The sequence below is a fragment of the Chanos chanos genome, chromosome 1 (assembly GCF_902362185.1).
Source record: "Chanos chanos chromosome 1, fChaCha1.1, whole genome shotgun sequence".
Taxonomy (NCBI): Eukaryota; Metazoa; Chordata; class Actinopteri; order Gonorynchiformes; family Chanidae; genus Chanos; species Chanos chanos.
Window position 1 is genome coordinate 61231895 of NC_044495.1, and position 17994 is coordinate 61249888.

At 42.8% G+C, this 17994-nt stretch overlaps 1 protein-coding gene and 1 non-coding gene across 2 annotated transcripts in view; one reads left to right on the forward strand and one right to left on the reverse strand.

The window, feature by feature from the left end:
* The first annotated feature begins 9254 nt into the window (after positions 1–9254).
* On the forward strand, positions 9255–9347 carry trnai-uau (transfer RNA isoleucine (anticodon UAU)). The gene is given in 2 exon segments: positions 9255–9292; positions 9312–9347. It is a non-coding gene; the product is annotated as a tRNA-Ile (tRNA).
* A 4446-nt stretch (positions 9348–13793) lies between these two features.
* snx18a (sorting nexin 18a) overlaps positions 13794–17994 on the reverse strand; it is a 15744-nt gene continuing 11543 nt past the window's right edge. Inside the window, exon 2 of the mRNA XM_030787669.1 lies at positions 13794–14275. Coding sequence (XP_030643529.1) covers positions 14022–14275 — 254 coding nt within the window. The 3' untranslated portion in view covers positions 13794–14021. The remainder of the gene's footprint in view (positions 14276–17994) is intronic.

Genomic DNA, 17994 nt, shown 5'->3' on the forward strand with positions numbered 1-17994 from the left:
ATCAAAAAGGCATGAACCCTCAGGCAGTAAGAGCTGTAATTAACACCCCAGGACACGTTTAATTACAGTGATTGGAGAACCTAAGTAGCGTAAGGCACGCTTCCTGAAATCAGACCCAAGCCTGCTTCTCTCCATGCTCTTTTTAAATTTATTATCACACATGACGTTGAGCAGAAACCTCTGAGTTTATGTCTTAAGCTTTAATATCACTGGAATGAGTTCAGAACACTTTTAGGTCATCTCATTTGAATATTCAAAGAATAGCCCGTATTGAGCGAGTATTCAAAGGGTGAACAATGACTTAAATAGAGTTAAATAGAGTAAAATGGGTTAAATGCAGTACATTTAAAACCAGGTGAAATCAAATGTCACCGCTCTTTTAATTTCATGTTGTCGTTTAACCATTTGAACGAGTGATACGCACATGCATGTCTCACATGTCTGCTAAGTCACTCTCTCTCTCTCTCTTTGTGGCCCGGTGATGATTGTGTTTGTCCATGTAAATCAAAAGGTTGCTCGTTGCTCGTTTTGGACCAGCAGTCTACAGCGGCCTCAGTAGGGAAAGACTCTGGAAAATGAATTCTCTGTGTGAGCCGTAAACAGGCGGCCCCCCCGTCAGACTGACCAAACGGACCTCGTGTTTCACTTCGCCTGCAAACGCCACACTTCGGTGTGGAGCCGCAGGACTGAACCAAAAGCAAAGTCTGATGTATGCCTGTCATGTGTCTCACCCGCTGCCTCTGGACTGGTCCGTTTAACTCTTAGTAACAGATCGGTATCTAAGTAGATCTCACTACTCAACGTGTGACAGATCTTGATACATCATCCTGATCTGCAGGCTTGGAAGATCTAGTCACCTTACTGTAGTTTCCAAGAGATGTGCTGAAAACAGATGTAGTAAAAGTCAAGTCTATATAGAAGTCCATGTATAACTAAATACCATATAGGAGACCATGGAAATGTGTCTTTTTAAATCTAAAAGCCCTTTTTGAGAGTGGTGTCTGAAGTATTCATGCATTTTATGAGGATAGTGCTTTGGAGAACTTTGCTGGGAGACAGTGTAATGACCACTTTGAATGAGTTTAAGAACTCAAATAAAGAGGCACGTCGTCTTACACAAAGTGCTTGAATAAAAGATAGAAAGAAAGAAAAAAAACGAAAGAAGAATTATACTTTAATTAAGCTAACTTATTTTAGACCAGCTCTCGTTTATAACTTTCACTTGGTCTGTTAATTGTGAGACATTTGAAAGTCTAATTGTAAGTGCACCTTCAAATTAACATCTGCACGTGGAGCGCTCCACAAAAGCTCTCAAGCCTGAGAGGTACATTGGTTATTGAGCGTCAGAATACAAAACTGCTCCTGTGTGAGCTGAGCGTTGGTCTTTTCCTGTGGGCTTCTGTCGAGAGGTCAATTTTGAACAAAGCCACTGAGATACAGGCTGTCTCCTGAAGTAATACCTGAGAGAAAGAACACGTGTCAACATGAGTGACCTTCTCCTTTAACACTAAGGCTGAGTGTTTTGACGGTCATGCGTTGGCTGCCTATGAAAAGACCTTGTCTGTGTCAGTATATTAGTTTAGCATATCAGCACAGCGTGAGCCGGTGACTATGACTCAGTTGGAGGTATGACTCGTTTAACGCAGTCACATGAGAGACAGACATAGGTTAAGACAAGGCCGGTCAAACAAACCCGTCCCGGCGGGCAGGCGCTCTCTCCGTCAGCCTCCGCCCCTGCGCTCAGACCTTAATTTGATTTTCTGTCCTGCAGAATTTTTGAAATATCCCCCGGTGAACACAAAGTGAGCTCAGATGAAAACTTGTTTGGTTCGACCTGGTTTCAGGAGTCACATGTTTGTTTTTTCCAGCAGTCAGGGCGTAGGTAAACATTCTCTACTGATAGCTCTCTCTCTCTCTCTCTCTCTCTCTCTCTCTCTCTCTCTCTCTCTTTCCCTCTCTCTCTCTCTCTCTCCAGTTAAAAACACTCCACCTTAGGGGTACTTAAAAAAAGATATCACCGATATTTTTAACTCCCTTTAGAGCTTTGTGTTAACCTGATAGAGCTTTACATGGTGTCAGTGGTTTTAACTAACAGCACTGCCTACAAGAAACGAGTCTTTTTCTAAATTCATCACATGGATGTAAAAAAACAAAACAAAACAAGCAAAGCAATCGAATGCTTTTATCTTTAGCTAATCTTAGTGAGGCATTTCCCAAGGGAGAAGGGGTTTGATTCAGCCCATGATCAGTTCCCAAATTTGGCTGTTTGGCTGTGTAGTGACATGGCCAGTCCAGAACAGGCCGGGAGTGAGCAGAATGACCTCAGAGCTCTGGAATGTGGCACTTGGTCTCATTGTAACCTGGGCAGCTATACTCTCTCAGCACTGCCTGAAGACACACACACACATACGCACTGACACATACACACACACATACATATGCACACACACACACACACATACATATGCACACATTGAAAAACAAACTAACCACATACCAGGATTCAGGATTTAAACTATATGCACGCACACACACACAGACACACTCACACACACACACATACACGTACACACACGCAAGCTTGCACATGATTGTAAACATTCCATTTTCACTCATCCAGCAGTACCATGTTAAAAAAAACACAAGGTTTCCTGATCATTTGTGTACTAATGCCGGTCCTTCCTGGTTTAGGTGCTTTACAGAAAAGGGGGACACTCCAAAACATCGTCCATGAGACACCAGTTCAACTTTATTACAGTTTCTCTCTGACCTCATTGAGAGCATGTTGAAAATGAGTGGAACAGAGTGAATGGAGTGTAAATTGCTCATCACAGGTTGTGAAATATCTCATCTGGACGTGGAATGTCCAGCAGCAGGAGCACAGACCGCGCCAATGTTTTGTCTCCCTTTTCTTAAGGAGTCAAAGTAAAACAGAGATGGAAAGTGCTTGAAACCCCAGACCAGATTCACTCTGTGTTTTACATCCAAAACGTATCCTTAACAATTAAAAGGCTCTGACAACACAGGACCATGTTCATTTTATGAAATATTACGCGTCACTAAACGACACAAAAATGAGCAGGAACACCAGCCGTCAACACGATCGCTGACTCTTAACAGCACTCGCTCTGAAAACACCATGTGACCTGTGTTTCCGCCCCCTGTCCAATCGGTGCCGTCTTCATTTCATTTGTCATGTAAATTGCAGACAGTTGAGCTTTTGTTTATTTCTCCATCCACGCATTGGCGCCCAGGTTTGCTTTTAAGAGAGAGTGTCTTCGCGCGTAAAAACAAGAGGTTAGACTAACCATCATCTAACCATATTTTCCCACAATTATGACTTCAGCAAGAGCATCACTTCATCAGCGAGGCTGACGTTAATGTGTACAGCGGGGAGGAAATTATGGTTGATTTCATCGTGATAAGTTATATATGACACAGGAGTTTGCAAAAATGTTTGTAATTTTGAAAGGAGCAGTCCACGTCATATGCAGACTGTTGAATTTTTGAACTCTGCATCTGATTTCAAAGACAGAGTGAGCAAAACGCATAAATTTAACAGGAAATGTCAGTTCACTGAGCAGTCTTTCGCAGTCGTGATACCACGTGTTCAGCTGGACAGGGTCAACTGTTACGCTATTTGTGAACTTGCCAACGTTAATGACTTCTCAGCACCACTTGATCTAAAATTACTCAAGATTTGTTTAGTCAGAGCTGAAAATCACTCCGCCAGCTGTTTGATTGGCGGCTGGGTTACTAGTGGCATGCGTGGAACATTTGACATCTGTGTAACAGAAAAGAAAAAAAAAAAGAGAGAGAGAGCGAGAGAGAAAAAGCAAAGTTGCCTAAAAAGTGCACAGTCAGAAAAATGAACTCACACGCTTATTTGTATGAGTCAGAAAGTGAGAAATACACCGTGTACGAACGGAAAAAAAAGTCTGCATTTTCCTAAGTTCATCATTTTCCATGTCTGACGCTGGAGGAGGTACCTGAGCAGTGACACAGGACAAAACTCTTTTTCTCTCTTTCTGTCTGTTTAAAACTCCAACTCCACTTTTTTCAACTTAAACAACATTGTCAACCATTTGTTATTAAAATCTGCAGGCAAATTCATGACACCAGCACTTTGAGTGATGTATCAGTGAACAATTAGACCTACAGCCAAAGCTGTCCCCTGGGATGAGAAGGCTTTTGTCCTCAGAGTCATACAAATATTACATGTCGTGTTACCTGAATAGAAGCCAAGCTCTGGATTGTGTTATTCAAGTTTTTCAAACCCTGATGTAGCGTACAAAGACATTAAATTATCTGTTGGATGGCTTTGAACTTTCAGCCACAAATTTGAGCTTGGTGTTTATTGCAATTAAAGACATAAATTACTCTGCTCTCGGGGACGGTTTCACCAACCACAGCCTGAAAGAGAAAAGCTAGTGAGTGAGTGTGTGTGTGTGTGTTTGTGTTTGTGTGTGTGTGTGTGTGTGTGTATGAGAACTCTTGGAGAGCAGCCAGAGGGAAGAGGAAGTAGTCAGCGTTTTTCAGGCTTGTATGAGGCCCCCATGGAGAAGGCTTCCTGTGCTTGGGCTATAAAAACAGAAAGGAAGAAAATGCAAAAGAATGCCTGCTGCTCCCTCACATTCCAGAATGTTCCAGAACATTCCAGAATGTTCTGCCAGGTAATGTGGGACGTAGGAGAAAGAAAAAGAAAAAAAAATTCTATTAATTGTCACGGTTCTTTGGTAAGAGGACTTAACACAATTTCAATAAATAACAATAAAAATAAAAAGGTGAATGCGTCATCCTTTATTGTGAGCTGTGTCATAGTGCCGTACCTTAAAACCGCACTCATAAAACAACCAAAACAAAGAGCAAACAGGAAGTGTTGACTATGCATATGTGTGGTAATGGGATATGGCTATACTGGGTTGTGTTACACAGGGCTTTTGTGGATATCATGTGAACCTTGTGCTGATTCCCTCACGCAGGGAGGAACAGGTTTGGAAAGGCCCTTGGGAGTGGGTTGTGCTTGCTTTCTGCCCGGAGCTTTTTGCCAGACTAAATGGTTTGGCTCACAGGAGATCAATGTTTATTATGTTTGTGGGCAATGCTGCCCCGGTGGCCATTGTAAGGTCAAACCCAGCATGTCAATATCGGAGCGACTGCCCACAATCACATTAGACTGTATTCAAAGGCCGTTATTCTAGCATGGACAGATAAGAGGATAACCTTCTGACTGCAGAACACGTGAACTTTGGTGGAATGGAATATCAATCCATACACACCCTATTCAGATTTTCACCGATAATTCTATCGACTCTAAACTCATGGTTATGACGAAGTAAGGGAGAGTGATTTCATCGTTGGGAAAGAGCACAAAGTTGGAAGAGCACAGATGAAGGAGTCAATAAAGACATTTTTTTTTTTTTTTAACAGAGGGAAGTCTAAGATACAGTATCCTATTTTCTTAACTCGTGATTTTGGTTGAGTCAAGAGCAGGCAGTGGTAATAGTGATCCATCCAGCTTGGCTTTATAGCTTCAAGGAAAAGAAAACAGAACAGAACCAAACAAAACAAAAAACAAAACAAAACAAACAAACAAACAAACAAAAAATCATTGTTTTGAACCAGAGCTCGAGTTGGAATGTTACTCCCCTTGTAGCTGTCGACTTTCACCCTTCTCTGATACTAAACCCTGAGTGTCTCACCTCCATTATTTAACAGTGCCTTGGGCACAGGACTCATATAACCATTTAGAAACAAGTCTCACCTCAGACGAAGACAGAGAGCAGAGAGAGAGAGAGACGTTTGTGCCTCAAGATGCGATGCCTTCGCTGACTCAGTGCAACCCTGACTGCACTTCCTGGATAATCATCCTGAGAAAGACCTGGAGCCTTGTGACATCCCATAATGCTTTTATGTCTGCTTCTCAGTCACCATGGAGCCTGAGGCTGTACCCTGAGACTTAACGGAGCCGTCAGGAAATTAACTCTAAAAAGTGTCGTGTTCACAGGTGACTGAACAATGACAACAAACCATAATGACAGGGGAGAATAATATTTGGGATGAAAAATATTAAAAAGATTAACTCCCACAGACTGTGTGAATTAGGGAAGATAATTAACTGACTAGAGATTCACAGCTTTACTGTAGCTGCTTCTTCAGTGTCATGGCATTGCCCACTGTTTGCTCTGTTAATGATCTATCAGTTCCAGCAGAGGTTTGTTCAGTTGGATTCTTGAGTTTATTTATTTTTAAAACAGGAGTTAAGGAGTAACTGAAACACTGAGCACTTAAGCAGTTGAGAAAGAGAGTGTTGAGTGTTCCTCAGAAGAATGTACGTGATGTGTTAGGGTTAACTGTCCACCCTTATGGGCTCTGTAAACAGACTCAACCTCAAAGCCTTCAGTAGAGATTAGCTGCCAATCAAAGCCCTTCAAAAGCCTGGAAATTGGAAACAGAGATGATGCTGACAAATTGTCCTGGTCAGCAACATTCCTTGGGAGTTCTGGGAAAGTGCCTAAGATACTGTACTTCAGAAAATTTTCATTTAAAATTTCTTTTTTCCTCAAAATGATGGATCCAGAATTATATTTCTGTTGATGAAGAATTCCATGCATAACTGGCAGCTTTAAAATACTTTAAAATATGACGTGAAACTTTATTAATGCAACACAGCATGCTGAGTTATTGTCGTACGAAAGCATGACCTCACAACTATCCGACCAAGAAAGAAACTGGAAGTTTCCATTGGCTTCAACCGCATCATGAACATGGCTCCAGTTTTTCCTGGTACTGGGGTGTGAACCTTCACTTCATGTGAACTTCACTCTAAGAGTTTCATTGTCGTCCTGACTGTAATGATGTGAGGGCTGATCTCTGAGCAAACTGAAGCACTTCCTCTAAGTATAATGACGCTCGTGGCTGCTGCTTCCTCTTGGAAGAGGACAATGAGGGAAAATATGCTTTATTCTCTTAAGTTGTTTCCTATCACTGAGCTCTGGAGATCTAATCTACTAGTGCAGAGAACGGAAATGATAATAACATATTGTAGTGAAAACACATAGTAACCTCACATTATCAGTGCACTGACTAAAACTTTTTTTTTTTTTTAACGAATCAGAAGGTTCAAGTTCAAGTTTCTGACTCTTAACCAGACCTTCATTTAAAGAGGACAAGAATAGTCTTTGAAAAAGAGAACTAAGTGTGAGCTAGCCAGCATGAACAGAGAAGAGATGTAGCTGTGTTTCAGGAACTTGATAGACAGACAGACAGACAGACAGACAGACAGACAGACAGATAGATAGATAGATAGATAGATAGATAGATAGATAGATAGATAGATAGATAGATAGATAGATGTATTAAATTATAAACTGAATATGTGACTGATTGACTGGTTGATTGATTGGTTAGTTGATTGTTTGGTTGATTGACTGAACAGCACAAACACAGAAACTCACCAAGTGAGTTAACTGCAAAGTTAAGGCCTGAAACAGCATACAGATACACCTCTGTTTCTCATTGTGTAAATACTTCTACGTGTCTCACTGAAAGATCCTCCTGGTGCTATTGGGATATTTTGATTTCATAATTTTAAAACATTCTGGTGCCAAAGAGAAAAAAAAAATGGTTTCGGTTAAATTTCTGTTTCCTGCAATTCTTGATATCACCATTCAACAGGAGGGTGGAGCAGGAACTGGCTTTAATCTGAACTAGAATCTTAGGACACTAATTTACTTCTTATGAGAAGCAATAGAACAAAATGCCAGATGTTTTTCAAGCATTATACCAAACCACAATAGTTTGAGTGCATCAAAACACATGAGCAAAGATACAGCCTGTGAAACTGAACTCAAGTTTTCAGCAAAAAGAGTTCTGTAGGTAAAAAATGGTTCAGTTCATAACATTAAAAAACAGGACAATGAGTTACCCAGTTAGAATTATACACATACATAATAGTAAGTATGGCGTTTGTCTGCACCTATCTGTCCATCCACTGGAATCACATTTTAGTGTATTTCAACTCAAAACGTACGCGCAGTTTACAGATTTACGCCTACATTCTCAGAGAATGAGCATTTCATTGCGCAAAACTATGGCTCATCATTCGAGTAGTGATAGTGATGCACATGCTGAGTGTGTGTGGTGCTTATTCAGCAGTGGCCCTCAGGAATCACTCAGAAGCCAGTTGTTGGTCGATTCCCAGTGTCTGAAAATATCTTGACGTGGTAATGCCATCAGAGCTTTGCCTAGCCAGTGCCAAAGCGGCTAATCCGACGACGTTGTCTCCGTTACCACCGAAGGAAACAGCTTAGCGAGAGAGGATGTTGTGTTTCACTCCCTAACACCCAAAGCCGGTTTCTCCCAGCGGTGTCAGGGAATCCCATTTAATTTCAGGAATCCGTCAGATTATTTTCAAAACAATTGGAAGGCAGTGAGTCAGCGTGCAACAACGCATGTTAGGGGGATGCTGACGTTCAGGGTTTGACTTCTGACCAAGTACTGGACACCAAGGCAAGGCAAGTACTGACAGTCGGTCCGTCCAAACACAGGCAATCAGTACTCATTAGGCTGTAGGCTCAGTCTCAAGCCATGAACAACATCAGGGATGTCTAGCTATAGAACACCCCTGTCCCGGCTGCCTCCATGTTGCACTTGCGTTAAACGCGTGACTGATAATGCATTTCTAACAATGTGATAAGACACGCAGGCAGTGATGGGCGAGAGATGAGGAAGACAAACCAGCGTTCGGACGGACGAGGGTTTGATTTTTACGTGGGATGCAGTGTCCTTAGTTACAGCTGGTCAGAGGACTCCATTAACTTTTAATGAGCTCTGCAGCACGATGCTTAAACCTCAAGATGGCTGAAGAGCTGCAAGCTCCCTGTCCAAACCTAGTCTACATGCTGCATAATGAAAATAATGAAAACATGTTGCAAGATTACTTACATTCAGTCATCCTTTGGCAAAAGTCATTGAAACATTTGGTTTGGCTCAAGCAGTTTTTGTACTTCTATGGCTCTGATGTCAGAACCACCAGCATGTGGATTCACCCAGAGTCTCCAGTAACAAAAACCTTCAGTTCAATGACACAGGACCTCCAGTCAAAGTTGCCCTACAGTTAAACCTCATACAGTATGTGGATATTGTTAGTGATGTTACACGGGTCAGAGGCAAAGGAAACATTTCAGAGATACAGTGCAGTTTATTTGACTCCCTGACAATAGGGAGAGCTTTACAGCAAGGCCAGGAGAGAAGCTCCAGTGGCGCAATCGGTTAGCGCGCGGTACTTATACAGCAGTACATGTGAAGTGATGCCGAGGTTGTGAGTTCGAGCCTCACCTGGAGCACGAGTTTTGTCTGCAAGCTATGGAAGAGTTATAATACAGCTGTACTGGTCACAGATTTGGCCAACATGCTTTGATGATATAGCTTTCCATCAAGTGGATGATGGAACAGCTACTACCTCTGCTGTGGTGCAGCGTTATTAAGGGCAGTTTCTAGCTCTGTTTCTAGTGACCAATTGCTCTGCATGTTTTAGATCTCTGGTTTCTTGAAATCACCTCAGAGCAAGGGTTCAGGTAGTCCAGGCTCTGTGCTGAACCAGGTGTGTTAGAGTAGGGACAGGCCTGAAGCCAGGGTGGGAGACACTGATTCAGTGGACATGGAGTTTGATCTCCTAAGACTAAGTGCAAGAACTTGTCATTTTTCCCAAATGATTCCAGGAATCCTCAGCATGTCCGCTGTAGTGGTGGGCAGTTCCTCCTGGCAATGCACGAGAAAAGAAACTGAGTTTGTAAATTTGATTCTCACATGAAGCAGGCCTTTGAATGCACACTCATCCACTTGATGTCAAGGGAACATGAATAAACTGTTTAACACAAAGCAGACCATTGAAATGAGAAGTGGTAGGTGCTTCCCCAGGGCGTCGTAGACTTCAGCTGGTCAGTGCGTCAGATTTGTACAGTGGTTATGAGTTCAAGTCACACCTAAAGCAGGCATTTCAGGAGGTTAAAACTGCATGCTTTTGTGGTGGGAATAGGGACCAACCCTACAGGTTTTAGATTGATTTCTGTGATGTTTTTGTGGCTTTTGCATTGCTGGTGCAGTATTTAAAGTGAGAGGATGCTGGTTTGACAATTCAGCGCTGCAGCAGTTTAGCAGTAAATGGAAACAGCCTCGTGACTCATGTTTAAGCGCTAACATCCATGAGCAAACTCACAACTGTGCTCAGTGGCTAGCAAAGAGTCCAAACTCACAATTACCTGGTGCTACTGGATCCTTGAATTGGGCACTTGCTGTGCACACTGTTCAAAAGTTCTGTATTGAGTAATTATAGTGCTGTGGTGAAAAAGATCCATAACTATTGGACACCATGCTGATCTGACTCCAGGGCACACTGCACCCAATTCAAACATATGCAAACTGGGTTCGCTGATGCTGTGGGTTGCCCTCTTTATCTTCCACTGAGACGCACATATGTCCCTGCCCTCGGAAGCATCCGGAAGGACTTTCCTGTCACGCAGATTTAGGCCAGCGATTGACACTTTCAGATCTCCTGGACGCCAGTCTGCTCCTGAAGCGCCGCGTTGTGGCTGTATAACTCTTTCACGAGGAGACGTTGCACAAAGATTATTCATGCCCAGTAACGCTGAGAGAGTCTGTGTGTTTGGGCCGTGAAGAAAAGCTCGGCTTTTGATGGAATATTAACGGGCTGCAACAGTTGCGCGGCAGATGGTCTCATCTGTACCGTCGCTGACTGACATCAGAAATATAAACAGGAACCGTCGAAGAGAGACATTTCTCTCCACATTACTTCCAGAAGGAAGTCCTGAGTGCTCTTAAAACAAGGAAACCATGCAAATAACTCATAGTCACAAGATCATAAAAAAAAACGCCCATTACTCATCGCTAAAATCACTTTGGCTCGCTAGAGACACGAATTAATTCTCTTCAGGACATTCAGCCATGCTTAAGGAATGCAAGTCTAATCTGTGACCGCTCCCTGTTACAAAGGCACTGCTGGCCGCGGCACTTATTAATGCTAAAATATACACACTCGTCCACTTAAGCAAACAGGTACTTTATTTACGTGCCACTACAGAAGTGTGGACTGTCAGAGCGGGATGGCCCATTTCTGACAGTGTGAGAACCGTTGGCACGGCGCCCAGGAGCCCGTCCTGTTGGAAGCTGTACGCACTTCAGTGTTTTCAGAAAGGGCTGAAGGGAGGCATAGCCTGCCAGCCCTTACGACACAGAGCCAAGTTTGGCAAGCATGCCCTGTTCCCACGGCACCAAAGGCTATGACCATGGGAGAGGGAGAGAGAGAGAGAGAGAGAGAGAGAGGGAGAGAGAGGGAGAGAGAGAGAGAGAGAGGGAGAGAGAGAGAGAGAGGGAGAGAGAGAGAGAGAGAGAGAGAGAGGGAGAGAGAGAGAGAGAGAGAGAGAGAGAGAGAGAGAGAGGGAGAGAGAGAGAGAGAGAGAGAGAGAGAGAACATTTGTCACCCCCCCCAGACAAGCCTGTCTCTCATTTCCACAACGCTGAGATGGTGAAATCACTGCTTATCTAGCTAAAGATACACAAATTTTTTATGTAAATCTATTCTTGGGCTTCCGCCTGTGAAGGAGACTGGTCTGCAGTGAGCTTACTTTACTGAAAAATCTAAGCAAAGACCAGGCAAAAAATATGCATGCTCTATTCTAATCTATTCTTACTTCAACAAAACGGGTGATTGTATAGTTTGCAGTGACATTGCCATAGCGCACAGATTGAAGCTTAAACCTGTCTGTATTGATAGGTGGTCTCTACGTGAGAGAACACAGGCGTATGGGGATGGTTGACTGGCGATCACACAGGATAGTTCCCGATATCTGTTTGCTACTGTGGTTTGTGATCAGTTGCCTTGAGGGTGGGAATCACAGAGAAGATCTGTTGATGCAACGACTGAAAAACTTTGCAAATGCCCCGCTGTTTTGCACATGGTGCTTTGGCCAACGTGTCGTCTTAAAAGAGAACTCATGTTGCAATAGACCGCAGAGATACTATTACATCATACTCTGCTTTATCTGATGGACTGTATCAAAAAATTCTGATTCAGAAATTCTTTTTTCTTTTTTTTTTATGTTTATCAGATCACTACATGCAACTCTTGGGCCAAACCTTGGTTTCCTCCTCAGTGGGGTTGGTCAGATTATATCTGTGAGAACCAAATCATGATGATTCAGAGTATCATTTCGTGATCTTGTCTGGACACTGTCTACACAATCTTGTAGAATGAGACACACATCACAGTTGGTTTATCTCAAGATATCATAAAGGCAAAAATACATGTCGACACCGCAAAACAAAACAAAACCAAAACAAAAACAATAACAATAACAAAACAAAAGACAGAAATGACCAAGTGGTTTTGTGTAGGACTTTTATTCTGAAATGTTGTTTTGCCATCTCTAGTCTACCCAGCTGTGACTCATATAGCACAATGCAATTTACAATCTGAACTGCAAGACTGAAGTTAGAAAAAAATCATTAAATTCTTTGACCATTTTGTGTCTAACAGTCTAAAAGGGCCAGGCTTACCACACCTGAAGAGGTTGTGTGTCTGTCTGTTGGTCTGTCTGTCTGCACAGACACGCGAGAGCCTCTGTGAACCGGTGGCTCTAGAGAGAGAACTGTTCTACACGAAAACAAATCTGAAAAAAAGTAGGCATTGCGTTCCCTTGTTTTGGTGCCTGCCCACAGAACCCATTCCGTGGGGGGGGCATACCTCAGAGTCTCTGAGGAGAGACTGGGCAATCTGGAGAGGGAGCGTGGGGGGAGGGGAAGTGATGGGGGTGGGGGGGGGGGGGTTTGAGGGCAGAATGAGGACTGAAATACAAAGGAGAGAGAAAAACAGGACGTTTGGCAAAAGGTAACTCCAAATAAGGACAGAGTGACCAGCTCCTCTCATGGCCTTACGCAAACTGCAAACACGCAATCCAACTGCAGCCTTGCCCAGGCCGGGTTTTCTGTTTTTTTTTTTTTTTTTTTAGTATGCCGACTTTTTTGTTTGTTTCTTTCTTTCTTTTCATTTTATTTAATTTTTTTTAAAGTACAATCAAGCCTTGTAGTAAGAACAAATCGTAGACTCTGTATAATATATATATATATATATATATATATAGATGTATATATAGATTTTTCTTTTAAAAATTATAAAAATACCAGAGAGATGGGATGAAAAGGCACATGGTTATAAAGACAGCTGCACTGGCAGGTCTCTGTAAACATTTTTTTTTGTCAAAGGTCAGTGAGAAGGTGGGGGGGTGGGGGCGGCAGGGTATTGCATGGCTGCAGTGGGAAGCCATAAGACAACGGTGAGGCAGAAGCAGAACCCCTCCTCCCCAAATCATTCATCTTGAAAATATCATAAATCAACCCTCACGATAAGGCTGGTTATACAAGAGACTCTTAAAAAAAAAAACAGTATATTAGTAGTGTGAGCAAAACAAAGGGTGAGATTTTGCTTTCACAGTACTCTCTGCAATTGCATTACAATACAGTCGCTATCAAACAAGTCAGTGAACGCCGCGAAAGCGTTCGTCATTCTTCCTTAATGAAAAAAAAAAAACAAAAAATCCTCAGAGAGAGAAGCTTCACTCGCGAGAGAAAAAAAGTTTAAACCGTGGAGCTCTCTCTTTTTTTTTCCTGGAGACAAAAAAAAAAAAAAAAAACCCGTACTCCCGTACGGGCTCCGCAGTTGTGTCTCAGGACACGTTTTCCCAAAAGCAGTACTTAGCCCCCCCAACCCCCCCCCCCCCGCCCCTTGACAGAGCAGCGGCAGCAGCACCCAAAGACATTCAGGTTTGGGAGGAAGGTGTTTCTCTGGAGCTCAGCACTCAGAGAGGAGTGTTTGCGGTCTGGCTCTGCCGTCACGTTGCGTCGCTAAAGCGGGGGACTCTGGGGCTGGGCAGTCACCGCTGGACGTTAAAACACAATCCAACGGGCAGTCTGATTTTTGTTTTTGTTTTTGTTGTTGTTTTTTTTTAGGCGTTGTCGTATTTGCGAAGAGCCTCCTCCAGTGTGCCTGTTATCTTCTGGAAGAACCCGATCTGCTGCTGAAGGTAATGCTGCATCTGAGCTTTGAAGTCCCTGACGCGGATCTGGTGAAAGTGCTGCATCTCGGCCAAGGTGGCGAAAGAGATGATGTTACACCGTTCGTTGATCCCCTCCGCCTGCTGGCTCTCCATCTTATTCTCCTCCACGTGTTTCTGGCTCTCCTTCACCTTCGTCAGCGCTCCTGTAGAGGGAGCAGAGGGGAATGTTGGTTAAGGTCAAAGAAAGGTCACGGGTTTTGGCTAAAGACAGTGAAGTGAACTCCTCTGCACGCTTCGACATGTTCCAACTGTATGGAACCTTCATAGAGACTCAGAGAGACAGACGGAAAACTCTGGAATTTTTAGGATTCTGGAACTCTGGAAAACATGGATTTTTTTGGTTTGGTTGTTTGTTTGTATTTCAGTAACAGGTTCAGCAACATCTTAACTTAGAGGGAGGGAAACCTGACTGAAAAAATCACGTTAAACGTTTCGAGGTGAAATATTAGCTCCTAATTGAGGTTTTGTGAGGACCAATGACACAAGATTCATATAAATTCAGTCAAATCAGTGCTATCAACAAGTTGCGATGGAAAACTCTGTGCTATCGAGGGTGCTGCGTCATAAGATTAGCCTACATGACCTTGAGGCCTTGGGGTAAAAATAGTTTTCCAGACCTCTGGCTTGCGAGGTTTGTTCTAGTCCTGTCCCTGAGTTTAAACCAGAGGGTGTTCACTGCCTTACCCTCCCTCACACTTCAGCCAGGAATTCAGTTTAATTTACACACAGAGCCAGCATTTTCACAGAGCAAGCCACGACTGTTCCGTTTTCCATTGGTCAGAATTTTTATAAACTTATGTTACTGTCACACATACTTCTTATCAGCGAACAGTCAGGAATTTAAACACACAGAAGAGTCTCAGACAACTATGTTCTCACCTCCACAGAGAAAATATCAGAATAGTAATGGTATATGCAAATGGCTGTTGCTATAACTGCATTTCCATCCTTGGAGCCAGACAGCTCACTTCCCCTAGAATCCTAATTCCATAAACCCCCTGCGTGTAAACGGCAAGAGGAAGAAAAAAAAAAAATAGTGTGACCAAACAGACAACAGCTGTGTTTAACATGACCTCCGCTGAACTGCGAAACATTTTCAACTTTCACACCAAACCCACTGTGTCCGATATCTTTCTTCTCTATCTCTCCATCGCTCTCTCTCTCTCTCTCTTTCACACACAGACACACTCCATTTTACAGGCAGTGTGTCTCACTCACATTACAAGCGCATAATGCTTTTGAGGACAGTGGAGACTAAGCTGTCAGTGTCTGGATTGTATGGCTCAGGGGATAATGAAAGTGTGCTGAGGTATTTCTTAGCAAACTGTGAAGAGAAGAACAAGTATATTAATTTAAATAATCAAATGCAACTGACAAGCCGTTACTGACGGGAAGACACTGAATAAGCCTTCTGGTAAAAAATGCTGAAAACTCTCAAATTACGTTAAGTCAAGCCCTTCACGCATAAACACGGGGGTTTCCTCGCGCATAAGAAAAAAAAAAGCTAACAGCAGCAGCCAGACTGAGCCGCGAAAAGTGTGGAGTGTGAGTTTCCTCTCAAACAGGAAGTGACTGAATCAACACACACTGACAGTGCGGCGAGTCCTGGCCGTGTCGGGGCTGCAGACAACCACAGCAGGAGCAGTCAGCCGTGCCCGGGCGACGCAAGCCGCAAACGGCTCCACGTTCGAAATTACCTCCTGCTTTCTCGTTAGTAACATGTATGTCATGTTACAGAAGAGAGAATGGATGGGTATCGTTTTTTTTTTTTTTTTTCACCTCACAAGTTGCACAGTGAGGTTTATGGTACAGACAGAGAAAGACTCCTGTCTACTCAAACAACAGAGAGTAAGAGAGAATGAGAGAGACAGACAGACAGACAGATAGAGACAGAGACAGAGATAGACAGAGAGAGAGAATGATTCACAGAGAGAAATGTTTGAGGAATACTATATTGTTTTAAATGTGACAGCGTTGAGTGAAAGGCCATGAGATGGGGTTTATAGTATGTCTTAAATGCCACATGTCTGGCACTGAACCCTGAGGTCTGTGGTGGCTAGATGTTCTCAAAAGATGTTCTAGCTCATTCTATAAATGACTCATACACACCCAGTGTTTGCTGAAACCCATGCGCTGTTTCACAGCTGATAAGATACTCACAAGCTGCCAACCAAATTATCAGCAGGGTCAGAAGTGTAAAATGTGGAACTGTGAATCCACTTCCGTTTTTTTTGGTTTTTTCCCTCCATCCATAACTTCCTTATGGTGAGTCACTAGAAGCAAATGCGTGTGAGTGATTCATCTGCTGGATTTCGGATGGCAGTTCTGACCAAATCTAGGGAAATTCCTTGAGGAGATCAGGATACGCCTGTCAAAAACTCACTACCTGCAGGCAGAGCACGAAGCCACAGTTCCTAGATTGCTTTAGACAGGTATTTTATGCTCAGACACTGACATCATTTACTCTAAGACACAGGAGTATCTAACAGAGAAACAGCCCTCTGACACAACAATGCAAATAAGAATAGTGCAAACGATTTGAACAGTGTAGATGATGTGAACAGTGTAGATGATGTGAACAGTGTAGATGTTGTGAACAGTGTAGATGATGTGAACAGTGTAGATGCTATGAACAGTGTAGATGATGAGAACAGTGTAGATGATGTGAACAGTGTAGATGTTGTGAACAGTGTAGATGTTGTGAACAGTGTAGATGATGAGAACAGTGTAGATGATGAGAACAGTGTAGATGATGTGAACAGTGTAGATGTCGTGAACAGTGTAGATGATGTGAACAGTGTAGATGATGTGAACAGTGTAGATGTCGTGAACAGTGTAGATGCTATGAACAGTGTAGATGATGAGAACAGTGTAGATGATGTGAACAGTGTAGATGTTGTGAACAGTGTAGATGTTGTGAACAGTGTAGATGATGAGAACAGTGTAGATGATGAGAACAGTGTAGATGATGTGAACAGTGTAGATGTCGTGAACAGTGTAGATGTAGTGAACAGTGTAGATGATGAGAACAGTGTAGATGATGAGAACAGTGTAGATGATGTGAACAGTGTAGATGTCGTGAACAGTGTAGATGTAGTGAACAGTGTAGATGTTGTGAACAGTGTAGATGATGAGAACAGTGTAGATGATGAGAACAGTGTAGATGATGTGAACAGTGTAGATGTTGTGAACAGTGTAGATGTAGTGAACAGTGTAGATGATGAGAACAGTGTAGATGATGAGAACAGTGTAGATGATGTGAACAGTGTAGATGTCGTGAACAGTGTAGATGATGAGAACAGTGTAGATGTTGAGAACAGTGTAGATGATGAGAACAGTGTAGATGATGAGAACAGTGTAGATGATGTGAACAGTGTAGATGTCGTGAACAGTGTAGATGATGAGAACAGTGTAGATGTTGAGAACAGTGTAGATGATGTGAACAGTGTAGATGATGTGAACAGTGTAGATGATGAGAACAGTGTAGATGATGAGAACAGTGTAGATGATGTGAACAGTGTAGATGTCGTGAACAGTGTAGATGATGAGAACAGTGTAGATGTTGAGAACAGTGTAGATGATGTGAACAGTGTAGATGATGTGAACAGTGTAGATGTTGTGAACAGTGTAGATGTAGTGAACAGTGTAGATGATGAGAACAGTGTAGATGTTGAGAACAGTGTAGATGATGAGAACAGTGTAGATGATGTGAACAGTGTAGATGTCGTGAACAGTGTAGATGATGAGAACAGTGTAGATGTTGAGAACAGTGTAGATGATGTGAACAGTGTAGATGATGTGAACAGTGTAGATGATGAGAACAGTGTAGATGTTGTGAACAGTGTAGATGATGAGAACAGTG